This window comes from Tetrao urogallus (assembly GCF_951394365.1).
Source record: "Tetrao urogallus genome assembly, chromosome: 7".
Taxonomy (NCBI): domain Eukaryota; kingdom Metazoa; phylum Chordata; class Aves; order Galliformes; family Phasianidae; genus Tetrao; species Tetrao urogallus.
This window is the reverse complement of record NC_136820.1, coordinates 5,679,077-5,705,057: the sequence shown is the minus strand read 5'-3', so window position 1 is coordinate 5,705,057 and position 25,981 is coordinate 5,679,077. Positions and strand designations below refer to the sequence as shown.

Here is a 25,981-nt window from a genome sequence, read left to right as displayed (position 1 = left end):
ATCTCTAGTAAAATAAAGAAAGACTGCACACAGGTAGAAACAGGTTGGTAGTTAACTCCACAATTTTGCCTAGAAATGACCTATAAATGCGTTTTCCTGCTACTTACCATAAAATGTAAAAAGGGAGTTAAAGGAAAGATTTACTCACTGGTTCCTACCATATGAAAGAAGCTATACTCTATTTAGGAGGGCCAATATATGGAAAAATATCTAAATTAAATGTTATTACAAAAATGAAGCAGTAATGAGATCCTTCTGGCTAAAGAAGTTACTAAATGAGAATAGCATATATTTAAAGAATCCAAAACATAAAAGGGTTGTTATAAAAAGCTTAGGTGCACTGTAAGCCTACAACTTCTGTTTTTCCATGTGTACTTTTAAACAATGGAAGTGTCAAAAATAGGGTCAACTGTGTTAGACTAAATTACATTATTGTATATGCTGCACTGAATGGAATTCTTGAGTTACAATGATAGGGAAGCATCATTTGCATCATCATTATGGCAATTTATCCTCGCTAAAAACCGTCTGGAGTCCTTGCATCTGTCTCCTGTAAACCTCAAACCACCAGGACATGATTGTACAACAGTAAAATGTTTCCTTTTGCATTAAAATGACGTCTGTTTAAAAAACGAAAAGGAAAGAAAAAAGACAAAAGGTACTCAGAGCTGTTACTTTTCCAAGTACACAACACCCTAGACAATTCAAGGCATCTCATTCTCCATCAAAATGAACAAAAATTTGTCATGCTGTTAAATCCATTACTATGGATACAACTGGTGCAAAATTAGTCAAACGGATCCGACAAACACTGATGTCCAGGCTGGCATATTGGCAACTAATACATAACTGGTGGTCAAAGTGATGCATTTAAAATATCTTCCCTTTCTTCTTATTCTTTTCCAAGGTTCTACAACAATATTAAAACAAAAAATGTTAAAAACTGAATACGAGTTGTGTGCCTTTTTTATATACAGGTTATGCATTCTGCCACATCTTGCAGGTTGTGATGCACGGTGTGAAAATTTATATAAAACTACAGCAAATATAGTAAAGAAAACTTAAGCATCCATCACAGTATTCCCCCAGCTATGGACTACAAGATTTAAATGATTAATTCTTGAAGCCTCAGCTCTCTATCCTTCCAAAGTCCAATATAATCTGACTTTCAAATACAAATAGTTTCTTTTAAGATAGGTCTAGTTATGTTTGAAGACTGTTTTTCCAGATTAAAAACATGCTTTAGAAGCTAACAATACTCCCACCGTGTCCAATACTCGGTAATTAAGTGCAGTTTAAGATTTCTCTTGGATTTTAGGTGGTATTTCCACAATGGTCAAACACCACTGACCATTATTAGTACGGAAGTTTCTCTTGAACAGAAAGCTACAAAACATATGCTGTGAACTGAAGAGCATGAATCAATTTACCTGGAGGAATTCTGTTGTTCCAAAATACGTTGCTGAGCTTCCCAGTTTGCTTTCTCATCCTCAAACTGGCGACGCTTTTCCTCTAATTCTTTGTGTTGAGCCTCCAAATTCTTTTTCATTTGCTCGTGGCGTCGCTGCAGCTATAGAAAAGGTCATGAATGGATTCAGTAAGGACACAAAACACAACAACTGTGCATTTACAGCAACAAACATCAGCAACTGAAGTGCTAGTGCTGTAGTTTATCTTCAGAGAAAGTAATTCTTCGACCAAAAGCACTAAGGTTAGAAGTAGCAGTAACAGAGTAAAATAAAGCAAAACAAACACCAAAAGCCATCACATCTCAGAGCCCATGGAAAACACTGCAAATGCTTCCTGAGTTACAGACAGGAGCTGTGGGCAGTTAGATGCTGCAAACAAAAGTAATCCAGAATATTTGATATCTAATGCACATGTTAAATTACAAAACATGTGAATATCAGTAATGCCTCAAATAATAGTATCTCACATAGTTTTTATCCTACAATGTTAACTATGTTAAGGACCTGTTTGGAAAAACGTTATTAATTTATTAGTTTGTTCCCCAATTAATACGAATTATTAATAATCTTAGTAATGAAATGGATTAGTAGTATTATGAAGGTGAGTTATCTGCACTGTCAGTACAGCATAACAAGTCTCTCCTGGACACTTCTGTTGGTAGGAACTGCAATCAAATGCCCTAGATGCAAGAATGGAAGCACTGTGAGGAAAAGCAAAATCCCATTTGAGTAGTCTAACAAGTGTTTCTACATGAGATGAATAGAAACAGCCCTTCTCCTTCTGAGTCTTACACAAACCCTTCAAAACACTTTAATAAAAAGCTTCAAACTCAGAACTATCTGCTGCCTACTTTTGAGCATACAGAAATATAATGAAAATTTAGGAAGTGAAGAATGGAGGAGGTAAAAAGAATGAATTACACGAACAGTTAAAAACTGATAATGGAGGGACATGGCTGGTGTCAGGAAGCAGTAAATGAAAAACGAAAATAAAGAGCTTTGTTCCCCTTGTTTTTAAGATCACCATTTCATTGCAGGCTTATTGCCACAGTACATTGTGGAAGCCAGAAGTATGAATGAGATAAATAAAAAATCAAGGCAATGTAACTCCATCAGTACTTAAACAAAAAGACCCCTCGGTTGATGGTTTTGTTCTTCTGGGTTTTATGCTTTGTTTCCCCCCCCCCCCTCTCTGATGCAGTCAATCTTGGCTCTTTACAATACCCAGACCTGGGAGCATTGCAACTACTCTGCCAAGTTTCCTCTTTCCCTCAAATCTGAAGCCAAATTGTCTTCTGGAACTTTGACAGTTCTGAACTCCTCCATTGAACTCCTCGAGAGCAGCTGCCTCTTCAAAACTCAACATTTCTTTTCTACCTAAATGCAATTTGATACAAATCTCCTAGGAGCACTTCAAGGGGTGCCTGAAACCCATAAAAATTATTGCACTGTCAGGAGTTCAACTGGATGAGACAGAAACTAAGAGTTAAATACGTGCAAAATTCACATACGTTCATATGACACAAAAATACTGCCAACAGCACACACTTGTCTTTTCACCTCATTGCTCTCATCTAGATGCTCTTAGATGTTGTACCAGGAATTCCTGAAATGCCTCTTCAGTATATGAGGCCAACTGCTGTTACTAAATCAGCTCGTGTAAAACCATCAAAGTCTCAAGACCTTTAAGTACACTGGAGAAAACTGGTACAAAATATTCCACAGGAGGAGGAAAAAAGTGGATAAGAAAATTATGAAGTACTTCAGTGTACTGTGACAGTGAAAATGAAAAGAGCGTGTATAGGAATGTTAAAATTACATTTTAAGTTTGTGCTTACACCATTTCAGCCAAGACAACAAGACGGGAACAAAGAATAACCAAGTTTTCTTCAACCATGAAATAAAAGCTGGAAGACCTTGGAGAAAAGAGCCATCTCTGCATTTGTTCAGCTTCAAGGACACTTAAGGCATTTGATTACCTCAGCTTCAGAGTCCTTCAGTTTCTGTACTTTTTCTTTGACTTTCATCTCAAACACCTGTTCCATTTCCATCTCCATTTTTTTCATCTTGGCTACATGCTCTCTCCTTTCCTCCTCCATCTGTGCCAATGGGCTCCTGCCATAAATACAGAAGAAGTTAGCTAATCACTTTTTTTTCCTGTTCCGTTAGGGCATCTGCAAGAAAAACAAGATAAAAATGCTGAAGCACTAAAATAAACAGCACGGCTGTATGCACAGCTAGCTTAAATTATTTTCTATTCTTTTATTAACTATTATGCTTTCTACAAAATACATTACATACAGTATCTCTCCCCCAGCTGATATATCTTGCATTAAAATTAAAGAAGCTCTTTTTTCTTTCTTAAGTAAAACCTGGTCATGCACAGGGAAGAAATCAAAGTAATAAAAAAAATTAGACATCTTCCAAGTGATCTTCAGGCATCTTGTTCTTTCCAGTTCAAATGTATGCAAAAATTAATGGACAGAAACTTTATGTAGAACGGATTAATAAAAATTTTAATGGTGTTGCAGACAAAAGTCTCAATTTCTCTCTAAATTTTCACTGTTCAAAGTGATTGTAAGTGTAAAGTTAGCATTACAACTGTGTTGAAGGTTCTGGTTTCTACTTCTAAGGAGTTAACTTAGCAAAAAAAAAAGTTTGGGGCAACTGAGTGTCAGTTATTCGTGAAGGTGTTAGTTGGATGACTTGACTCTAGAAAAATACTATTAAAGAATAAAAATAATGCAGTTCTTTCCCTTGCGTTTTACATGGTTACTACTTTCCTGAATTGTACTGAATTTTTTAAGATGTACGTAAAGCTTGCATCTCACATTAAAGTGATACAAGTTTTAAATGACAAGTGTGACATTAAATACCCAATAAAACAGGGTAATTTATGACCCAGTGATAATTCGTACTATCAGCAACTTTCCTGCACTTCATCAAACAACAACTACTGGCCTTATTCCAGACCTGAGTAACTGTGGCTTGGGAAAACATCAATTTTAGCCATTTTGGTGGTAAAAATGGGAGAACTGTTGAATATATAGGGAACTGTTACAATCAACAAGCAGGGGGATCTGCTGGAAAGCATACAACATTCGCTCAGACTGGTAAATTATAACTTAGCAGTGGCAAATCTGCCCTCTACCAAAAATGCTTTTGGTGTCAGTGCTTAAAAACATAAGAACAAAAAACCAATATTCTAAGAGGACATCTAATTGATGTCAATGATGACTGAAATAAAGTCAGCAACATCTATTTTGATTTAGTTTGTCATTCTTAAGGGAATGAGTATACATATCAAACTGTCAAGACCTGCTGGGACTGCTAATGGCTCAGTTTATCATTATTACTTATATTCAACAGCTAACCACAAAGTGAAAGTGAAGTATGTCACGTCAAGGCTCACATGAATGGTTTTTCAACTACTGGCATTTCTAAATATGCTTCAAAGTTGATAATTGGGGGTGGTGAGGAGGAAGAAAATGGCTCTTCTGTTAAAAAAAGAATTTAAACCTGAACTATTATTTGCAAAATTTGGAACAAACACACAGATCTGAAAGTGATCCTCAGTCTAATGCTTACTTTAGCCATATAAACAGCCAACTGAGAGCAACTTTTGTCAAGGAGAAATTTTGATTAAGCATGGGTCACACATAAAAATACACAAAAATTGTTTCACTTAAGAAGATGATGAAAGAGAAAGCAAGTAGCAGTATTTCTGTAAGGTTACCAGCTGTCAAAATCAAACTATTCAACTGTTGTTATTTTTTAGGACTATCAAGTTCTCCAACGTGTCTGCTCTTAGATTAAGCTGGGACAGACTTGGGAGCAGTACTGTCCTTCTGCTGGCAGCCTGGCAGTCTAAAAGAGATGTCATGCAAGCTGTGCTTGGTAGAGTGGCAACAAGCAGTCTGCATAGAAACTCTGCTGAACTCACCAGCAAACATTTAGAGTTGAGATCTTTTCAGAGGTCACAACTTGTTTTTTGTTAGGGCTTAAGTAGCTGCCACAGGTTTACCTTCTATTTCAGGTTAAAATTATGCTAATATGTTGAACAAAAAAGAGCTAATCCACACAGCAAGGATGTCAAATGTTCTGTTAGATCAGTTAAGTGCATGGTAACACAGCCCTCTGTTAAAAGTGGAACCTCTGCAAGCCAGTAATAAAATCAAACCATGGTCAGAGAAGATTAAAGTGACTGACTTCTCAATCCAATGAAGATGGGTAAATTTACAGGTAAGCATGAAAATTCCACTCATTCTTTATTAGCATCTATATTAATAAGATGGATCTTTAGATGGAAACTGGAAGAATTTCGTAATTTACGAGCTGAAACAGCTCTCTACTCATTATTAAAATTTGACCATATTTGTTTTGAGGCTTAGCCAGGAAGTTTCTAAGGAGAAAGAACTTTACAGAGATATTTGTCACTGAAAATATTTATTATTTCTTAACGTTTATATTAGCATATAACAAAAAACAGCTAGGGAAAAAAAACAAAACAGTGCCAAGAGTTGGAAAACAGAAAACTGTTTTAAATTTGAACCATTAAACAGTAAAATCCTTTTTGTGTTTAAAGAATTTTTGTCTAAATTTTTTTGGAAAAATTTAAATGACCACTTACATGCCTTCAACTGTGTCAAATCTAAAAAACAAAAAATACAGAGGCTTAGCTTAGCATGCTTAAATAAAACCACAAAACCAAAAAGCAGTAATTTAAAAAGTAAATTCGTTATTAATAGATTCCTCAAGCTAATTATGTGCTCCCACAAAAGCAAATTTTTCCACACTGAAAGGAAAGTGTTAGTTCAAGCTTATTATATTTAAAATTCAGTTAGTAAGTCACTACACCATGTCAATATTAATGCAGATTTGATGTGCATGATATTTTCAGGAATAGTTTACCTACAATACGTAATGCTCTTAAAGCAATTTTAAATATTTTAGTGACACGAACAACCACTTGCTCTAAACAAGTTCTATAGACCCAAAGCCATGTTGAAGCTTATATACTCGTTAAAAGATTGTCACCTCGTAAAGGTAATTACGTTAAAATCGAGCTTTAATGTCCCTGTGCTGCAAAAAGAGCACTTCAGTCAATGGCCAGCAGAGGTCTCACAGGAGGTTGTGCTCAGCTCTGCTTCACTGTTGCTGTGACTTCCTCCCAGCATGATGCTCCACCCTACCTTTCCTTCTCTCTGGTGAAAGGGAAGCAGAGAATCTTGGTGTTTCAATAAGGCTATCAAAATATTGAGAATATGGTCAGAAGGAGTTAGTAGTCGTCTAAGCTAGACAGTTGGAAGAATCTGTGCATTGTGTATTTTGTGACCCACTGTGCCAGTTGATTGAACAGAGCAGTAACCAGATAAGGATCATCTTCACAGTGTACAACATGACTTGAAACCCACTGAAAATATCAACCTCAAATAGCAAACGGAAAGATTTATCGAATTGAGAACTGCAAATTTCAGAGCAAAGGCAGATTTCAGCATATGGCACACAGTGCTCGTGTACAACCACTGCAGAGTGTTATTTATATACCTGAAGATTACCCTTGATTTTTTTTTTTTTTTAATTAAGACGGAGATTTATCTCAACAATTGGAAGAAATCAGACACTAAATACAAGAAGGGAACATCTCGTGGTGCATGCTGCAGACTGCTCTTCGGCCAACGTGCCGCCTGTAGAACAGTCGATTACAGTTTCATCAGAGCAAAGGAGAGAAGTAAAAGAAAACGGCATGAAACACATTGCTTCGAGTCATCCACACAACGCTGCTACAGCTCGTAAGGGGTACTTATACTCATTTTCACATTTGCACTTCTGTTTAAAAAGAAAAGTTAACGGTTGCATGAAGAATAAAGATCTCTTAAGCTCTTAATTTATTTCTAAGGTGAAGAGGTCAAGTCAGTCTTCACCAGCTGCCAGGAGGAGAAGCTTTTGGAGAAGTCCCAGCAGCACAGCTCATACAATCTCTTACACACACTCCCACAGTTTACAAAAGGGACAGCAGCACAGGAGTTTCCAGAGCCAGAGTTTGTATCTGTGTTTAACAGGATGCTTGTAATACAGCCAGACAGCAGCAGAGCCAGTCTCCATCCTCAGATAGAGACACAGGATCTGTCTCTCATTAAAGAATCAGATTTCCAGAGAGCAAGTTAAATATTACTCCATTTAAAGGCAGGCAGTTCTTTCAAAAAGCAAGCAAACACACAGCATTCCTCAGGGACACATAGATGAGGCATTAATATTTGCTCCTCCTCCTTGTAATTAATTTCCAGAAAGACACACATGGTTACCAGGAAAGTTTTCTTTGTGCTGTATCAATATCATAGATTCAAATGTACGCAAGCACATCAATGCCAAAAGAAGCACATTAAAGCTTAAAAGAAAAAAAGGATGGTAATTAAACATGTGGATAAGGCAGCAAGAGAAGAATAGCATCAGCTACTTCATAACCACTATGTGCATTCATGGTACTTTTAAAAAGTCACCCCGAGTTAGAAGAAAATCTCTAATGAAAGGTTCAAAATACCCGTTACAGTTTGCAAGACTTTGCTGTCTACCAGATGGATTAATCTACCTGATAAATTATTCATTGAAGGAAAAGAAAAACAAACCCCAAAGCCAACGGCTAAATGTGCCAGTTGTATCTGTTCACCTCAGAGATTCAGTGCCACATTCCCAGTGAGAAAACTGGCTTCAAAAGGCACTTATAACTGTGAAGATTTTGGTGGGACAGCACAGTGATTGAGACTGCAACTAAGCATGCTTCTAAAGCAGAGTAGTTCCAGATATTTGGAGTATGAACTCCAGTGAAATAAAAAGGTACAGCAATGACCTCAGTAACTGATTGGCAAAGATGGACAATGCAAATAGTTTTGAAACTGTTTGGAATAGGTATTCATGCAGAAATGTATCTCATATTCACAGTAGGGGAATAAAAAGCTTCTTTTTTTTTTAACATATGATACCTCAGATATGAGCAACAGCCAAAGCTCATAGGTACAGGCTAACAAAAATACAAGCAGGCACAAAACACAAGAAATGGCAAGCATTCTTACCAAAGTCAAGACTTTTCTAAATCTAAACAAGCTACTGAGATTGGGAAAAGGAGACAAAATGCTACTAAACACCATATAAAAAAGAAAATCAAAACAATTTTCTCTGATATCCAAAACTGCAATTGAAGATGTTCCCCTTTTCAGTACAGTGATAGCAAACAGAAAAAAAAAAAAGTGTAATAATAGCAAGTTAGATAGATCCTGAGGAAGTGAAGAACTTTTTATTCTGTGCTGTCATTAACACACACAGCTCATGGAGAGAAAGTAGGCTCCAGTTCTTGCACTCAAGTGTGTTTCCTTCCCTGCTGCACTACTCTGTTCTGAAATGTGCAAGCTGCCTTACATCCGCCCCAGTGCTTTCCACAACTACCTCATGTAGTAATTTCAGTTCTGAGAGCTGCTCCCCTCTCAGCCCTAACACTGCAATGCTATGAATAGCTTGAGAAAATTCTAACATGCTTGCTACACATCTCCAGAAGCTTTGAGCTGCAAATCAGTACTAAGATGGCAGTGAGAAGTGTGTTATGGATGGCAGTTACCACTGTGCTATGGACTACTCTAACATTTGACTTCACAACAAACTTTACCTGAATTTCAATACATTTTATTGAACAGTTGGTTTAAGTGACATATTCCATCCTATTTTTGTTAATGCTAAGCAAGGAAGCCTCATTTTCTCTCATTCTACATGCAACTACACTGTGCCCACTTAAATCATTCTCTCACAGTACTTTCAAAGGATGAACATACTGTCAAGTAGAAAGTGCTTCACTGAAAGAATGGCTTCGAAGCATTCACATAGATAAAAATAACAGCATTTTTCATGTTAATGGTTGGTAGCTTTTCTTTTTTCCTTTCAGGAAAAGCAGCTGTAACTTAGCATATCACGGGCTGAACAGGAGAGCATCCTGTAATTTGGTTGAGAAATTTGTGTCTAAATAAGTCACAGGAAAGAAGAGCATCACTAATTAGTAATAATTTAATCATTAATTACTGTTGATACATGTAGAACTGAGAAAATGCTTATCCTTAAAAATGTGGCTATTTTCAAAAAGCCTTGTATGTGAGGAATACAAGAAAGCTTGCTTTTGTATCTTCCAGTGATTTCATCAGGTTGGCAAACAACTTGCTGTCAGGGGCAATCAAAATGAGGGTTTGAAAGCAACGACCATCACCCCCTGCACTGCAACTTTACTCCCACCAAAGATAAAAGATGTTGCAATAATTTCACCATCATGATAAGCACCCCTGGAAGCAGCCAGGGCTGCCATTCAAAAAGAAACAAAACAGCAACAGTGTCACCTAATGTCAACAACCACAGTTTTTAAACTGAAGTTTCTAAGCAAAGCATAGCCAACTCAAAGCAAACCCACTCGTGTCTCAGAAGCATTCCCCCTATTGATGATGCAGCATTCCTAAGAGCCAATAATGCCCAAGGTAGTATATAACCAAAACCAGAAACAATAAGGCAGTCAAACTTTCCATTTCGCACCAGTGACATGTAACTTACAACCAGAAGCACTAAAAATGTTTCCTCTTCAGAGCTAATTCCAACTAAAATTCATGGTTGTTTTAACCTATTCAGTTAGACTAGCACAGATCTTAGTGAACAGAACAAAACCAAATAATGAGGTAAGCCAGAAGTGCAGTGTTCAGACCAGGGCGCAACTAAAAGGTAACTGGCTGAAGAACAAAAAAGCAAAATAAAAACTCCCACAATAAAGCCAACAACAAAAAAAAGAGCAAACAGATGAAAGAGCAATACAACTGTAACAAGAACTTACTTCGTTAGCTGCCCTTTATTTTTATTGTTGTCAACACCGTTGTATGTAACAGCTGCCAGCTTTCTGCTTCTGTAGTTCTCGTAATGTACATTGTTAGTGACATCCTTCAGGTCCTGCATATGAGTTCTGTCAATAAGTGAAATTCATCAGCTTAGTGTATAAACACAAAATACTACCTGAAACAATAGTACATGTTCACTTTACAGATGGACTCAAGCTAATATTCCTCCATTAATGTTCCATATCCCACAATGTCATCATTCATCCATTTAAATTAGAGCTGCCCAGACAGCAAAGTCACAGAAATATCAGGTTATTTTCCACTGAGCTATCTCAATTTTGCAGTTATTCCAAACGTTAAGTGAGGAAAATGAGAGTTCTGAGAATAAACTTGCAAGTATATGAAGAATAAATAAGAAAGCTGGACATTACTTGTGTGTAGGTACTCATGACTATGGCAGGCAAGAAACCAGCCAAAATTTCCTCGCTTCTATCTTTCAAGATAAATGTAAAGTTCAAGATAAATGCAAAAGATAAATGTAAAGTTCAACATCAACACAAGCATGAGCTTCCTCTAGTATTTTCCCATCATCACTCCAGAGAACAGTGAAGCTTAAAAGTCAAATCAGCCATTGTTACAGCAGATGAACTTACTGAACCACTGTGAATATAGGAAGAAAAGCCTCTCAGCACCTAACACCAAGAAGCACAGGAATCTTGCTTTGGAAATTAAAAGATGCCTGCAAATAAGTACACATCAATACTAACAGACAACTTGGATTTATATGGTGTATCACAACTGAAGAACAAATAATCAAGGAGAGAGGATTACTTAAAAACAAAACCCACTAACATCACTTACTACCCATGCAATTAAACGAGCTCTTACCAAAACTGAATAAAAGCTTACACTTAAAAATGAATTCACTACTTCAAATCCTTTTTTCCTCTGACACACGAATTTCCAACTTGTTACACATCTTAGAAAATGTAATGTTACCCAGAAGTTGCTTACCTTATCAACATGTTCCTCAGAATTGTGAAGTCACAGTGTTCCCCATTTTCAACTGCAGAAAGAGATGAATTTTTGTTAAGACTCCAACCAAAAAAGGTGCCTTTCTCAGAGTAAGGCTTTTTAGATATCATCCACCTTCTAAATTCATTCCAACAACAGATTTCCTCCAGCCTTTTTTCACTTGCACAGTATGTGTGATACCAGCAGGAGAGCATTAGCAGCATAACTTGTATCAGTGCATCCTGCCAGCCGAGTTCTTGTGTTCCCTGAAGCCATACGACCACAGCAGAAACACAGTTTTGTCACTTTCACCATCTTTATGATCCTTTGAAGGCCCTGTCAGTACAGCAGTGATTAAGGATCAGAAATTAACTGAAGACCTCAGCCTAGATCCAGCTATGTTCAAAATCTTGAATAAGGCAGACTTTATGAAGGCATTTTTTCCCTCCAACACCACAAAGGAGATGCAAAGTCTTCATCTGAATTTTCATGTAGTTTTGTTGTTCACCAAATAAGCAAAGGAAGGCTGCATGCTCAATTTTGCAAAGGAATTTAAGTCCTCTTAGTTAAGCTGCAGTTGTTCCCTTTCAAAAAAATCATACAATCACTTGAGTTTGAAACATTTCTGACGTTTGTTTTAAAATAAAGAAGAGCTGCACCATTTTGTACATTTCAAAACACTAACGCAAGAGCCTTAAAATAAAGCTTGATCCATTCTGGTGCAGCTGGTTTTTACTTTGTGCCAAACCTCATTTCCTGCCAGACATGCACTTCAAAGAGCTACAGCATTGCTCTTTAAAGTACTGGTCCATACTGTGCTTGGTTTCTTTGCTGTTTTACACTGCATTGAATTTATAGTCCTTTGAAGGTAAAAAATGTGAGAAAAACCTTCTCTTTATTCAGTACATGCACACTACAAAGAAAAAAAAATGCAGACATCATACCATCAAGGAGAACAACACAAGTTTATAACCTTTATTTCACTATATGGCTTGGTGCAAGCTTTATTTTCCACGTGTCATTTCAAACAGGTGAACAGAGTTAAAATACAAGTAATGGTTGGCAAAAGAACAAGCCATCATCTTAAAAACTTATTTTCTAGAGTAGCAGAATTTAAAATGAACACAAAAAAAGGGAACTATAAAAACTACTCAATTCAATACTAAGTACCTTCCTGCCATTATGCCTCAGCAATTAAGAGGCAAACATTTTAAGAAAAAACATTTGTCCAGAAACTTTAAGTTGAATTTATGCTAGTCAAGCACATCACATTAACTTTTCTAATATGAACATCCTGGAAAGTAGAATTCAAGAAATGAATATATTTCATATAAAAGAAGTTAAAATAAGGATACTAGAGAAGACTTATTTTAAGCCTCATCTTACGTAGGAACTGCAGTAAGTTAAAGGTTTACAGTTCCTCAGTGAAACTTGAACAAGATTCTGCTTGCAAAATTATGTGTTGCTGAACCTCTATCTCGTTCCTGTCAGAACAACAAAAAATAGTATATTCAAAAACACATTAAGTTAAGCATTCCAAATAAAAGCTAATGCCCTAATATGCTTCAGATGGCTACAAACTGCAAGAAAGCCTTACCTTCTGCAACACCCCACGGGTACTGTCTTCCTCTAACTCTCTTGCCGTTGACTTCAATGATTGTATTACTACCTACCACAGCCAGAGGTAAACGGTCCTACAACAGAAAGCACTGCTTTAAGAGAAGTAATTCAACATTTCCAATGCAGATAGCAAAAGCATGATCGTGTATAAACTAGACATAAGGCAGTTCAGTGTTGTGACACAGCAATGCAGTTTGCCCAGACCACATGAACATCCCTAACCTCCAAGTAGTTTGTTACACTTTTCATACACATGCACACTCCTTTGAAATCTGCAGACTGACACATTCTGTAAATCTGGCTAAGAAATACTACTGTTATTTGGTAAGCTAAACAGACTATTTAATCTTCTTGCACAGTAATTATTTATCAACTCCTACTGCCACTGGCTACAATGATTACTACTCAGACTGGATTGTTCTACTCAGTTTTCTAAGATTTGCCAAAGAACTACTTCAAGTTCTTGTTTTCAGCTGAATCAAAAGATCTCTCAAGTGTAACAAGCGAAGTAGCCAAGAGCAGCTTCAAACAGCTGAAAGGAACAGCATACACAGATCAAGTACTCCGGGCTTTCAGTCTTGCTTTTATTCTTCCTCTTCTCCTTCAGGCCAGCATATCTTAGTCCCAGAATAGCTTTAATTTGTGCTACTTGTGTTTTATTTGTCTTAGGCAACTCCCACAATAACAAAGGATGTGAAAGCTTTTACAGGCTGCTAAAGAGCAAAAAGAAGGAACAGCTGCAAGATGGACTCCAACAAACAAGAACAAACCAAAAAACACAAGTAAACAAGAAGTCTTTCAACAGCCTGAGGGCACTATGGATTGTCTTTAGTCATTCATCTCCATTAAAGTTTCAGAAGATCAATTAGTCAGACAACACTTCTAGTAAGTGTAATGCCCACACTTCACGCCACTGCACACCTTTCTGAAAGAGGATCCTTGCTTCTTACTAAGCTCCCAGTCAGAATGTGGCAGGTGGATAAAAGTCAAAGAGGGATGGAATAAACAAAAAGCAAGTGATCTTTAAAAGTTAATTAATGAGAATGTGATCTAGTGTTCTCATTAGGAATTTCACTCGTGAAAGGGCTTAAGCAATCTCTGAGAAGAATTTCATTCCCTCAGGTGGAAAGCAGCAATTCTCAGAACAGCCACACATCTTTCTTTTCCATCCTCTAAAAAATTTGGTGGGCTCCTTGCTAAGGACAGAGCTTTTCATTCTCCATCCTCACTCCGGAGAGAAAAGGACAGCAGTCTTTGAAAAAATAATTTCTTACCTTTATCTTTTTAACAATCTTGTTTTCTTCTTCATCATCTGTTTCTGGAAATTCATATATTTTAATTTTGTGTTCTTGGATTTCTTTCATTATCTGAAAACCAAAAACATTATTTGTTTGAGGAAGTCACACTTTTAAAATAATTTATTTCTTGCTGCCAGCTGATTCTCCCTCTTTCTGTTTGACTGCAAGACCTTTTTTACTTAAGTTAACATCATGACACTTGCACAGGTTTAACACCACGAGGCTACTCCAAGGGATTATTAGCATGACCATCACTTCTTTGGCAGGAGAACACAGCTTAGCACTGGAGATTGCACAGCTAATGGAATACTGTCCATCAGAGCAAGGTTGCAGAAACAAACTAGGAGATTTATATTGATATATATGCAAATGCAAAAACTAATATAGCTGAAATTTTCAGGTTGGTGTAGGAATTGGGCAACCTACCAAAAAAAAACCAAACCCAAAACAATAACAATAAATCTGTAGGCATACTTTAGCCCTTTGAATTCCCACACCTATGGTTTTCTGTTCCTAGCTCACTCAAGCATCGCTTGCTAGAAGTAAGATGACCCAGTTTAGTTGATAGTTTGATTCTAGCAGCAAGATGTACTGAAAACATTTGCAAGCACTAATGAAAATGTAAGAATAACCGACGGCACCATCAAAAATGAGGCTGCACTGTTTTGGTGCCCGATTTATCTGAAGCATAATTTTAGAAACAAGCTGATTAGTTCTACAGAATTTTAGATGGAAAAATATTCGACCATTCAGCTTTCAGCTGCATGGTTTTGGAGAATGTTTCTGATTCACAGGTTAGCAATCTCAGAGAATATCAGTTTCTAGTTCAGTCAAGGACTTATTTTCCATTTCATTTTGGAAAGTCTGCCCTAATTAACATCAGCTCATTGATAAAACTGTGCATGTAGTAAGAAATATGCTGCATTCTACATTATATGGAGTTACATCCAAAGGAAAACACGTGAGAAGAAACCAAAACTGTCTACAGCACCTTGACTAAGCTTCTCCAAGGCAGGAAATGTCTTCTCATATTCAGTCTTGTATCAAGAATTCTACATGCGGCATCTCTCTTACTATCAACGTTTTGAAGAATCTGTTACTTTTAAAACTACAACTGGACACAGTTTGATGAAACCAACCTCAGGTCTTGTTCTACCATGTTCTGTGTCCTCCTTGTCCTCCTTGTACAATATAGAGAAGATTAAGTGTTCTGATCCCATAGTTGAAGTAAGCCAATTGGAAGCACTACCACCAAATTAGTGAAAATGCAACGCAACAATGTCAACAGTTATCATCTTTAAAAAGTATTGCTACAGACAAGACTGACTGGCAGGTATACTTTTTCTCATCTACTGCCTGATGCAACTTTAATAAATCTATAGCATTCACTTTCACGTTGACATGTTAATAGTAATAATGTAATATTTTAAATATTGGGTTGTTTGTGTACAAGTTTGGGGGGATTATTATTTTTTTGCATTTTTTTCCCTTTTTTTTTTTTTTCCTTTTCTTTTTTTTCAAACTTCTATTGGGCACTTAAAGCTTCAAAAGCCCTTCCTCCCTGGCCCTACCTCCCTTACTGATTTTTATCTCAGCAGTGATATACTTCACCTGTCAAGAATCACGTTACACTTAAATCATAGAATCTTCCCCCGAGGACAGAAACAAGGTTATTTCACCAAGAAATACAATTAAATCTAGATATATAAATTACTCAGCTTTGCTGTCTCAAGTCACTGCTCCAGGGTTTGAACCTTGCATGTAAGAAGTTAAATCTCGCCATTTCCATAAGGACCAGGTTACTAACTTATCCCACATTGTAAATATTAATCTTTCAGCTCACCTGTTTTTTAAACTGTTGGCATTCCTCAGGTGTAAGTGTGTCTGCTTTGGCAATAAGTGGAATGATATTCACTTTTTCATGCAGGCGCTTCATAAACTCTATATCCAAAGGCTTAAGTCTGTAAGACAGCATTAATGAATATAAATTGCAAGGCTTTAAACTAGAACATACTAATTATTTGAGATTTGTCTTGACAGCTGTTCTTAAAGCACTGATTTATAAGTGACAGATGCTTGAATTTCAAAAGACTACCTGTAATTGCAATAGGAAATCCCCCACTATTGTACGGTGTTAGAGAAGCTAGTCACCAGCTAATAGTTACAGAGACTTCTGCTAGAGGAAATTACACTAACTTCAGCATGTGAGAAAAACTCTCCTACTAAGGTTGCAAAGCTCACGAGTTGTTTTTTAATATTGTGTTGTTGAAGACAGTTAGAATTGCCTATGTGCAATCAAAGTAGAAGCATCTCATCTCCAAAGTACTGTGTTTAACAACAGTGTTATCAAAGCTGGTGATAGCACCTTAAACTAAACATCCACCATATGGTTACAAAAGTAACACCAGTGCAGGTCAAAATGGTCAACATTTCCTGCTTGCTAAAGTAAAGCCACAGGTTTCAATGTATTAATGCCTTAGAATTATAGCAAGTTTAGTCAGGCTTAAAGGATTCACTTAAAGGATTTAACAAGATTATTTCTCATATTAAAGAAATTAGGATTAGCAACAGATTCAATTGGTATTCAAGTTTAGCTTCTCCTCCAAATCACATACACACATATATAAATGAATAAAGAAAAAGCCAAAGGAAGCGTATTTCATTTCACTTTTACATCTTCTACTTGCCACTGAATCTCTCAGCTTCTCAGCATGCTTCTTTTCAAGCGCTAGCAATAATGGATGTTGAGTTTGAAAGCACTGGTGTGACTACCTATTCAGCCAAATATGCTTTCCCTCCCCTCATCTCAAACAGCTACCAAAGCCAACACCATGCCAACGGGCAGCCATCCAAGCAGAGTAGTTCCAACTTCAGCACTTGAGATTCAGACATGGAGACTTCATGTGAAGATCCTAGAAGTGCAGGAAGAGGCTGCAATTCACCCCCCATCTACCAGCCTCTTCTTTCTCTCCTCCTTCCCATACCACCTAACTTGTTAGCTCAGATGTTTGTGTGGAGATCAGCTACCAACAGTGAAACACATTAAATGGAAGGACCAGAAGTTGCATACAGAAGCTGTAGCAAGCCTGCTTTTTACAAAGGTATTAAGTCATTAGGACAAACAAAAGCAAGTTCACCTACAAATGCTTTATTTCACTGTGAACAGACACGTGCACAAAGGTGACAAGTATTTGTTTGACGAGTTGTATGGGCTGCTGTCTTCACAGGAAGCACAATGGAAGACTGCACCACCACAAAAGCCAGGTAGGAAGTGAGTAATGTCCTTTCAGAGAAGACAGCAGTATGAAAGAGGAAATTAATGCTAACGGAAGCACCGATTCTCTCCGTGCTCTATTAATTTCCTTAATTACAGAACACCTCCAATCACTCACCTCTAAAATTGAAAGACACAAGGTAAACCTAACTCAACGTTGAACTTTTTGCAAGAACAACATACAGTATCTCTATAAGGAACATTTTACCAGCTTCTACACTAACAGCCAAAACTAAAACTTGATTTATCTGAATTTTCCCGTGCAAACAATTTGTACCAATGATGGATTTAAAAGCCTTCAACAGATAAAAGCTGGGAGAAAAAAAATACTTTTGTTTTTAAGAATCTCAAATCTATATTCAAAAAATTGATTAACACAAAAGAAGGCTTGTTCTCCCTTTTATTAACATGAAATTTTAGTTCGGCCCAACTAATGAAGCATTATCTGCCTCACACTCAAATATTTGCATTTATAACTGAAACATACACGGAGTAAAATTGACATAACAAACATGCATGTTGGTGAAAAAATGTTTAAGGTAAGCCTACACAAGAAAAACAGCCTTTTTTCACTGCCAGAGAAATATTCCTCAGAATTTCTTCTGTCACTTCCTTCACAAAACTTTACTACTTTTGATCCATGCAACAAAATACCCTACTTTTCTGCTCCTCCTGGTTTTGAAGGTGCTACTTTAAGAGCCTCTGACAACATTAATCAGTTGTAATATATGATAAAATGCTAAGCAGCCAAACTCAAAGCCTGCATCTAATACACTTTGAAAATGCAGTTCTCTCTTTCTACCACTAGATAGAAGTCTGATCAAGTTAAAAAGCAAGAAGAGGTGGAACACTGCACAATAACTGAAAAATACCTAAAATGCCAATATTAGAATTGTCACTAGACAAAGGATGACTCCCAAGGTGCATGCTTAAAAGGATGCCAGAAACTCTCCATCTTCAATTTATCAATAACATCAGATAGAAGGAGGGAAGAAAAGCGGGAAGAAAAAACTCTGTTGCTTAAAGTGTGAGCCAGCTTTTACAGCTGAAATGTATTATTGTATGTAGCAAGTGCATGAACCATGACACAAGCTAAAAAGTAGCTTTAGTACTTTTGAGCACTTCTGTATTTTTAATTGTTCCAATACTACTTTTTCTTGTTATGGAACTGAGGTGCAGCCACGTTTTCTGGTGTGTAAGATAGATCTTACCACCTGCAAAGCTTGCTGATGTTCAGCAAGCCAAAGTAAGCTCATCCTTGCAGTTAGGCACGGTCTGCAGGCCATTTAGGAAAAGTTCCTAAGTAAAAATGTCAAATTTGAGTGTTTATCTGAGATACAGACAGATATAGGAAACTTAATATATACAATACTAACCCATGTCCTGAAGGAGCAATGAAGTATAAACAGCACTGAACTCTATTATCTGGCATCTGACGTCTGTTCACACGAGATTCTGCATTCAGGTAGTCCTCAAATTTACTGTCAATGTAGTCAATAACAGGCTGCCAACTGCAGAGGTGACATGAATAAAAACGTGTAAGTTACATCATTTAGGTAAAAACTCTGACTTTGCTAAGAATTAGTTGGCTTTTTTTTTTTTTTAATGAATGAAATCAACACAGCATGTTTTATGCCAACAGCTTCTAAGCATACAATTGAGTTACACAAGGGCCTGAAGACTGAATATATCAGTTCACTGGAAAACCCTTACAAACACAATTACCTTCATCATAATAGCATTAAATAGAATGCTTAGAAGAGTAACCAAAGGAAGTGCTTTGATGGTCCAATCTTGTAAGAGCATATAAATAGGTTCAGCATACTGGAAGTGCTGATAAAAAGCTAAATGTTCTGTCCACTTAAAGGCATTAAGAGACAAGCTGGTAGCATTTCCATCAAGTTATAATGGTAATGAAAACTACAGCAGTCAAAGTTTCCAGTTAATGACAAAGCACAGACAAGTTCAAATACATTAGTTTTTTAACTGAAGATCTAGGCACACACTTAAACTCACAAGGTATTGTATCACACACGTAGGAAAAAAAAGATAATCCCATATTACTGTGGGAGAACAAAGAATGCCTTCTTACCAATTACTATTATCCACAGCATCTCCAAATCCTGGTGTGTCAACTATTGTAAGTAGTAACTGAACACCACCTTCTTTGATTAAAACTTTTGACTGCTCCACCTGTAAAAAGAATCAGGTCAAATGCTTCACAATATAGTCACCAGTTTAAACAAAAGGGAAAAGCACTCAGTGAGTAAGAAACCCAACAAAAAGCTGCCAATCTTTCTGCCTCTGGGCAACTTGCTTTGCTTATAAAACCCCAATTTCTTTGGTAAGCAATGATTTGTACATCAAAATGGATCATGATTTAAATTTTAGAAGTCCATAATAAAAGAACCCGTTTAGAATATTAGATAGCCTTATGTTTTATCTCCTTTAAAAACAGGAAAAACACTAAGCTGATGTCAGCATAAAGATATTCTGAGATATCCAGACATTCTCACAAACCACGCATCAACCTCAATGAAACTGCTAACTTCAGATAATTTAAAGAAAACAGCTTTTTGGAGCTTAGTCCCACCAGGTGCCCCAACCATCTGAAATGTTACATGTCTAGTTCAGTTCATCTCTTACGAGCGCACTCATTTGTGTTCACCCAGCATAATGCTGGGAAAAGCATGCAAGAAAGTGACTGTTTCCTGTTATAAAGGCAGCAAGACTGGAAGAGAACACAACCCAGCTGCAGTCTGCTGCACCACGACTCACGTGATCACCCTGGATTAGTTTTCTGGTAGCTCAGGTCACTGATGGAAATCTGACTCAACAAGACAACCGCCACAGCACAAGATCTGATGCAAGACCTGGGTGTGGGAATGCCTGCTAAAGCTGTGACCATCCATATGCAGCACAGCTCTGTGAGCTTGCAGGAAGCTGGTCAGAAAAGTTCAGACTGAACAGCACATTGACTGCCAAGTCCATTTTTTCCTCTTTTTTTTCCCCCTCACATGATGTAGTAATATCTCAGTAATTACTGACAATGCCAACATCAGGTGTATCCAGCAATAAAACAGCATTTGGTGAAAAAACTGTGCTATAATCACTGTCCCACCTGTCAGTCTGATCCACAACAGTAAGAAATGACAAACTCACAATAGTATCTTGGTCTTTTGAACTGCTCGCATATTTAATCATGCTTTCCCTGATACTATTAGTAATTCAATAGAAATTGTCCCGAAGCTGTTTTCCAGGTATAGATTTAATAAATCAACCACTCCATTTATTGCTCTTAATAGCAAGTGACTGCACACAAGACATTTATGCCACAGCATTGCTTAACATGCTGCTTAAGCCTCTTGATCACCAACTTCAGAAAGAAAATTCAGCTCTGTGTAACTACCTGCAAGAACAGCAATGAGCTGTCAGAGTAGAAACTTGGATGGAAAGTCCTTTTTGGAGAGCCCCTTGACCTGCTCAAGACTCGATAGATCCTCCCAATGATACTGAAGAGCTTGCACATAGCTATTTGTGCAGGTGAAACAGGCTGGTTCACACACACACACACATACACACACACACACACCCCCCTGAAAACTGTTGCAAGCACTTTGCAATCATTGCCTGTATGATTTAACCTAAAGCTGTAAGACAAATGATCACTCCACAGAAAGTCAAACTAAATACGTCTTGCATAAGTAAAACACTCATAATTAAGAATATACAGAAGCACAGAAAACAACAACAACTTCAAAGAAGTTGCAGCTCCATATTTAACCTCTAAGTATGTAGCAAGCCATTTCTCCCCCCTTACTTATCAGTAGTTATCCTATCCAAGCCAGATCAATCCATTTTGCCCCTAGGTCTGAAGAAAGAAATTCAGCAATGCCCTGGCTGTCTGCAGCATGCAGTCACCATGAGCAGATTCCTCCCCCAACAAAAAGGCAAAACAATAAACAAAATCAGTAAGGCATCTTCTCAGCGCTGGAATTATCTGGATGATGAGTTATATGAGAATCTGAGTTGGAGTGGACTTCAAGGCCACCCATGTTCTCCTTCTTGAGCATGCCTAACTGCAAAGTTAAGGAAGTTAAAAACAAAGTTTAAAAAAAAAAACAAAAAAAAAAGCCAACAAACCAAACACACTAAAACCCACCCACATCCAACCTGGACACCACCCAGCCATCCTTCCACTAACTGCACAACTTCCGCCGTTCCAAAAGTGTTCAATATAAAGCACAGAGAATCTGCAAATTCGTGCAACATTCTAAAATGTGAAGTTTTAATTGTGGTGAGTAGATTTTTTTTTTCCCCCTCAAGAACTCCATAGAGAAATTTTCTTGTACGCAACTATGCCAGAACTCAAGGCAGTAATCCCCAGGCACACAGTCAACTCAGCCAAGAGTTTACTACTCACAAGCTTTAGCATGCAGAAGATTAACTTCTGATTCCTTGAATTCTTTTTGCTATCTCGCCTACAGTAAACACACAACGTTCCTACAACCAAGCTCTCTGCAAGTATAAGAAAGCCATTATATTTTCTAAATACTGCAGATGATAACATTAAGAACTGTACTCTTGCCAAACACTACAAGGTATCAACTTTATTCTTCAGCAAAAAAATTCCCAGTAAGAGTCATTAAATTCTTAAGCTCTCATAGTGGAATGCTTTTACAGGAAAAGCAATTAATAACGAATAATCTTGAATGTGTGTTTATAACCAAGAAAAAGGAAGGTCAGGAGTTCCTTAGAAATGCCACACCAAACATTTCTCTCTGAGTGCAGCTCAATTTCTGAAGTCACCTTCTGACAAATGCCTGCCTTTGTAACTGAACCTCTGCTGACAGTGCTAACATCTTACTTGGTGGTAAGGATTGAAATTCTTACTTTTCATCAATTCCTGTAAACCCTGCTGCAATAGCAAGGCATTTTCAAATACCTGCTGAATAAGAAGCTTGGTCAATCTAATTGTTTGTGAGCACGCTGTGGACAGTCAGCCCATGCCCACCACACACTGTAAGTGGTAGAGACAGCTGGTAAGGGACAGTAGGCAAAAAAAACCCTGCCCTACAGCCTCTGGAAAGTTGCATTTCTTTTGTAATTTAAATGGATGTGGCCATAGATGGTCAAAGGCAAAGAAAAGCAGCAACATCTGGAAAAGATCCAAAAAATCCCTGTAAACCAGTGTCATTCATAGTTAAGCATCCAACTGCATCCTATCATCTGGTTTTACAAGTATTCCCAAGGGATTCATGGAAAACATTAGTTCAAGCCCTGGAATTTGAAGCTTTTAATAAAAACCCTACTCCAAACGGCCATTTTCCCATGCACTCTGGTTAACTGGGTCACGCTGGTCAATCCTGCAGTGCTACACAGAATTCTGTGACACCGAGCACGTTACAGCTTGGCTGTTTTAATGGATTAAACAGGACTTTGCATCCATCTGACATCAAGCCATTCACTGTTATCTGCTGGTTTTTCTGTGTTTTCCTTGAAAGGAACACAGAGGATGTGCCTCACGAAACAACGTAAAGCCACTGTTGTTTGGGGAATGCTGGAAAACTACAGTAAGCAATTATTTGAGTGAGACCACTACTTGTTTTCTGATCAGTGACTCCCATTGTATCAGAGCAGGGAATTATTACCACTGAGGGTTTAGGCTGCTCTCACGTTATGTCTTATCTCCACCCTCCAAAACCTTAGCATTCTGATATTCAGCCTAAAAATGCTTACATAGCCAAGAGTACAAATCCCATAGATCCAAGCACCAGGTTTTGTTACTCCCTCTTTGATTTGTTATTTGCTTGAAATCGAATACAAACACACAGTTTCCAAAATTGTAGTGGCAAATTTTTATTCTCACTTAAAAACTGAAATAAGAGATTTCTGTCTTTGAAGAACACAACAGTTCAGGATGATTAGATCATCTAATTTTGCTATTTAGCACATGAAAACACCTAACTGAGAGTGCAGAAACTCCACGTGAACAGTTTTTAGTTGTTCTTACGCTGATCCATCATTAGTCAGGGATGGAGTGAGTTACCTGTGAAAGCTGTTTTGTTATTCACTTGCTTGTTTTTAAGTTTGAATGTAAATTTTTCTTGTTTTTCCCAGTTAAAAAAATCTTCCAGTGACAGGATGCCAACTCAGCCTTAAGTTATTTAAAATAACGCATGTCTGTGAACATAATCTGAATGGGTTTAGCTTCAGCTGCCAATGCCAAATCAACAATAATAGTCACACCAAGCTTTTCCTCCAATAATAAAAATCATCCTATGCAGTCTTCCAGAATTTACTGAGCCTCATTATAGCTCATTAATAAGTTTGTTTTATTAGAGCTAAACTATTGGCACACCTTTTCCATACGACTTAACAGTTCTTTAAACCAGGTTGAATCAGCTCAGCTTTTCTTAGTGCTCTAATGCTCCTAATAACAAGCAGGCCCACTGCCCATTTTGGTACTGTGATTTTGTCAAATACTTCAACAGGCATGGCCAAAGCTTAGAGAAACATACTGTTCACCTCCAGATGTTCAAAAGCTACCCTCCAAACAAAAATAAATAAACAACATTCTGTAACAAACACGTTTTATGTTAGCTTTTGAGACTTGGAAGTTGAGCTAACTGGCAAGCAATTTCATTTAACCTTCTGTAGTATGTTCTGTAGTATGAGCACAAGCAAGTTTTTCCTGGTTATCATCTAGTGTCCTGAAACAGGATAAAAAGGGAAAAAAAATAATTTAAAAACGCCCAAAGCTCCAGAAGGAAAAACAAACATCCCCACAAAATACTAAGGTCAGTGGATCACAGCACTGGAATAGTGCTATCCAATTCCACTGAGCATTCAATGTTAGAATTTCTGTTCAGTGTTCCAAGTACCTACTAGCTCAACACAAGGCCTCCTAATCCCCTCTTGACAGCTGTGTCAGTACAAAACCACTTTGGACACAGCTGAGGTGATCCGAGTGTCACACTGCAGCTGGAGGAGCTGCGAGGGCCAACAGCAGCAGTCGTGAGCCATAACCTGGTACTTGGCAGAGGTGTGTATTAAGTTGGATTTATCATAAGCTGTCTTCACCAAAATCTTAAGTGCCTGACAGACAACAAGAGAAATGAGTGGAGCTGGTCTGCTCTTATTCCTTTGTGCAACTGTGGAGGCAGGAAATAGCTGACTGAAGAGCAATTATTTCCTAACCTACTCACGACACCAAGAAGGCATTCAGTTATTTCTTAGTATCAGGTTGTTTTGCTTTTGAATACTATTTTTTATAATATGAACAACATGCTGCTCTTCTCGAGAAGAAAATATACTTAATAGCAGTAAAATATTACAGAAAACAAATAGATCAAGTTCTGCTTTTTCAATGTGACTGAGCATTTTAGTTGTAACACGCACTTGCAGGAATATATCCTTTGCCTACAGAGTCTAGTGCTTAAAGTCAGCCAGGTTCACCCTAGTCCAGAATAACAACTTCTAACTGGTAGAAAATGTACCACAAAGAAGACAGGTTGCAGAATACTGCTGTAGTTTGACACAAAAGATTTGCAGTAAGCGGAAGGACCTAATAATACAGTTTCTGAAAGCCTGCTTTAAGGAGTTTTTTACTGCACATTTAAGTATTTCTACATATATACTCAGTATCTTAACTGACAGTAAAACATTCCACTTCCCAGCAGGACCGAAGCCATATGATACTTCTAAAGCACAGGCAGCACACGAAGTACTTCAGGGCTCCCACACTTCAAAAGGCTACAAGTTTCATAGCCTGAAAGCTCTGTGTAGTTACTGTATGCTGGGCTATACCCTGAGTATTTAGTAGTGGTTCAACACTGTGGCTGCACTTACTTAAAACATACGTACTTATCTGACAACTGCATCACCTTATGTCACTAAATTGCAAGTTAATTTACTCAAGCTGCAGTCTTTCTCCCCAGACATACCTGTACAGTCTTTTTAATTCTGTGTGAAGGGCCTGGATACTCTGGGGAATATAATTCTGTTAAGAATAATGAGTTGATTAATGTTGATTTTCCCAGTCCAGATTCACCTAGAAGAAAACAGAACAGTTTAGTAAAACACAGTATCAGAGATGATATAATTCATAGATAGATGGATACTTCAAATACTCTTAACATATAATATCTGAAAATATTCACTTCTTTCTGAGGGCTTAAGAAGCTATCATCTTCCAGATATATATATAAAATATATATATATATATTTTTTAACAGCACAACTGTCACTGTTAGGTTCTATGAACATTCATTTTTCAGATCGCATTTTTGGTATTGCTAAATGCATTTAGCACTTCTTCATAGCTCCTGTTAAAATACACAAAGGTTGTACTGCCCCAATTAAAGCTTATTAACAAGTCACCCTCCTGGTACTAGTTTGTATCATGATATCAAAGTGAATTGATATATTTCCTTTATGTCAATTTGAAGA

The 25,981-nt window shown here is 37.4% G+C and overlaps 1 protein-coding gene across 1 annotated transcript in view; it reads right to left on the bottom strand.

Moving 5' to 3' along the window:
* Positions 1–870: 870 nt before the first annotated feature.
* The window catches only part of SEPTIN7 (septin 7), a gene marked incomplete at both ends in the record, with an annotated part of 60,708 nt that continues 35,597 nt past the window's right edge, over positions 871–25,981 (bottom strand). The window contains 12 exons of the mRNA XM_079538472.1: positions 871–910; positions 1,431–1,570; positions 3,449–3,584; positions 6,100–6,120; positions 10,324–10,449; positions 11,339–11,390; positions 12,936–13,032; positions 14,233–14,325; positions 16,100–16,217; positions 18,907–19,041; positions 19,623–19,723; positions 25,477–25,583. Of these exons, the coding sequence (XP_079394598.1) occupies positions 871–910; positions 1,431–1,570; positions 3,449–3,584; positions 6,100–6,120; positions 10,324–10,449; positions 11,339–11,390; positions 12,936–13,032; positions 14,233–14,325; positions 16,100–16,217; positions 18,907–19,041; positions 19,623–19,723; positions 25,477–25,583 (1,166 nt within the window). The remainder of the gene's footprint in view (positions 911–1,430; positions 1,571–3,448; positions 3,585–6,099; positions 6,121–10,323; positions 10,450–11,338; positions 11,391–12,935; positions 13,033–14,232; positions 14,326–16,099; positions 16,218–18,906; positions 19,042–19,622; positions 19,724–25,476; positions 25,584–25,981) is intronic.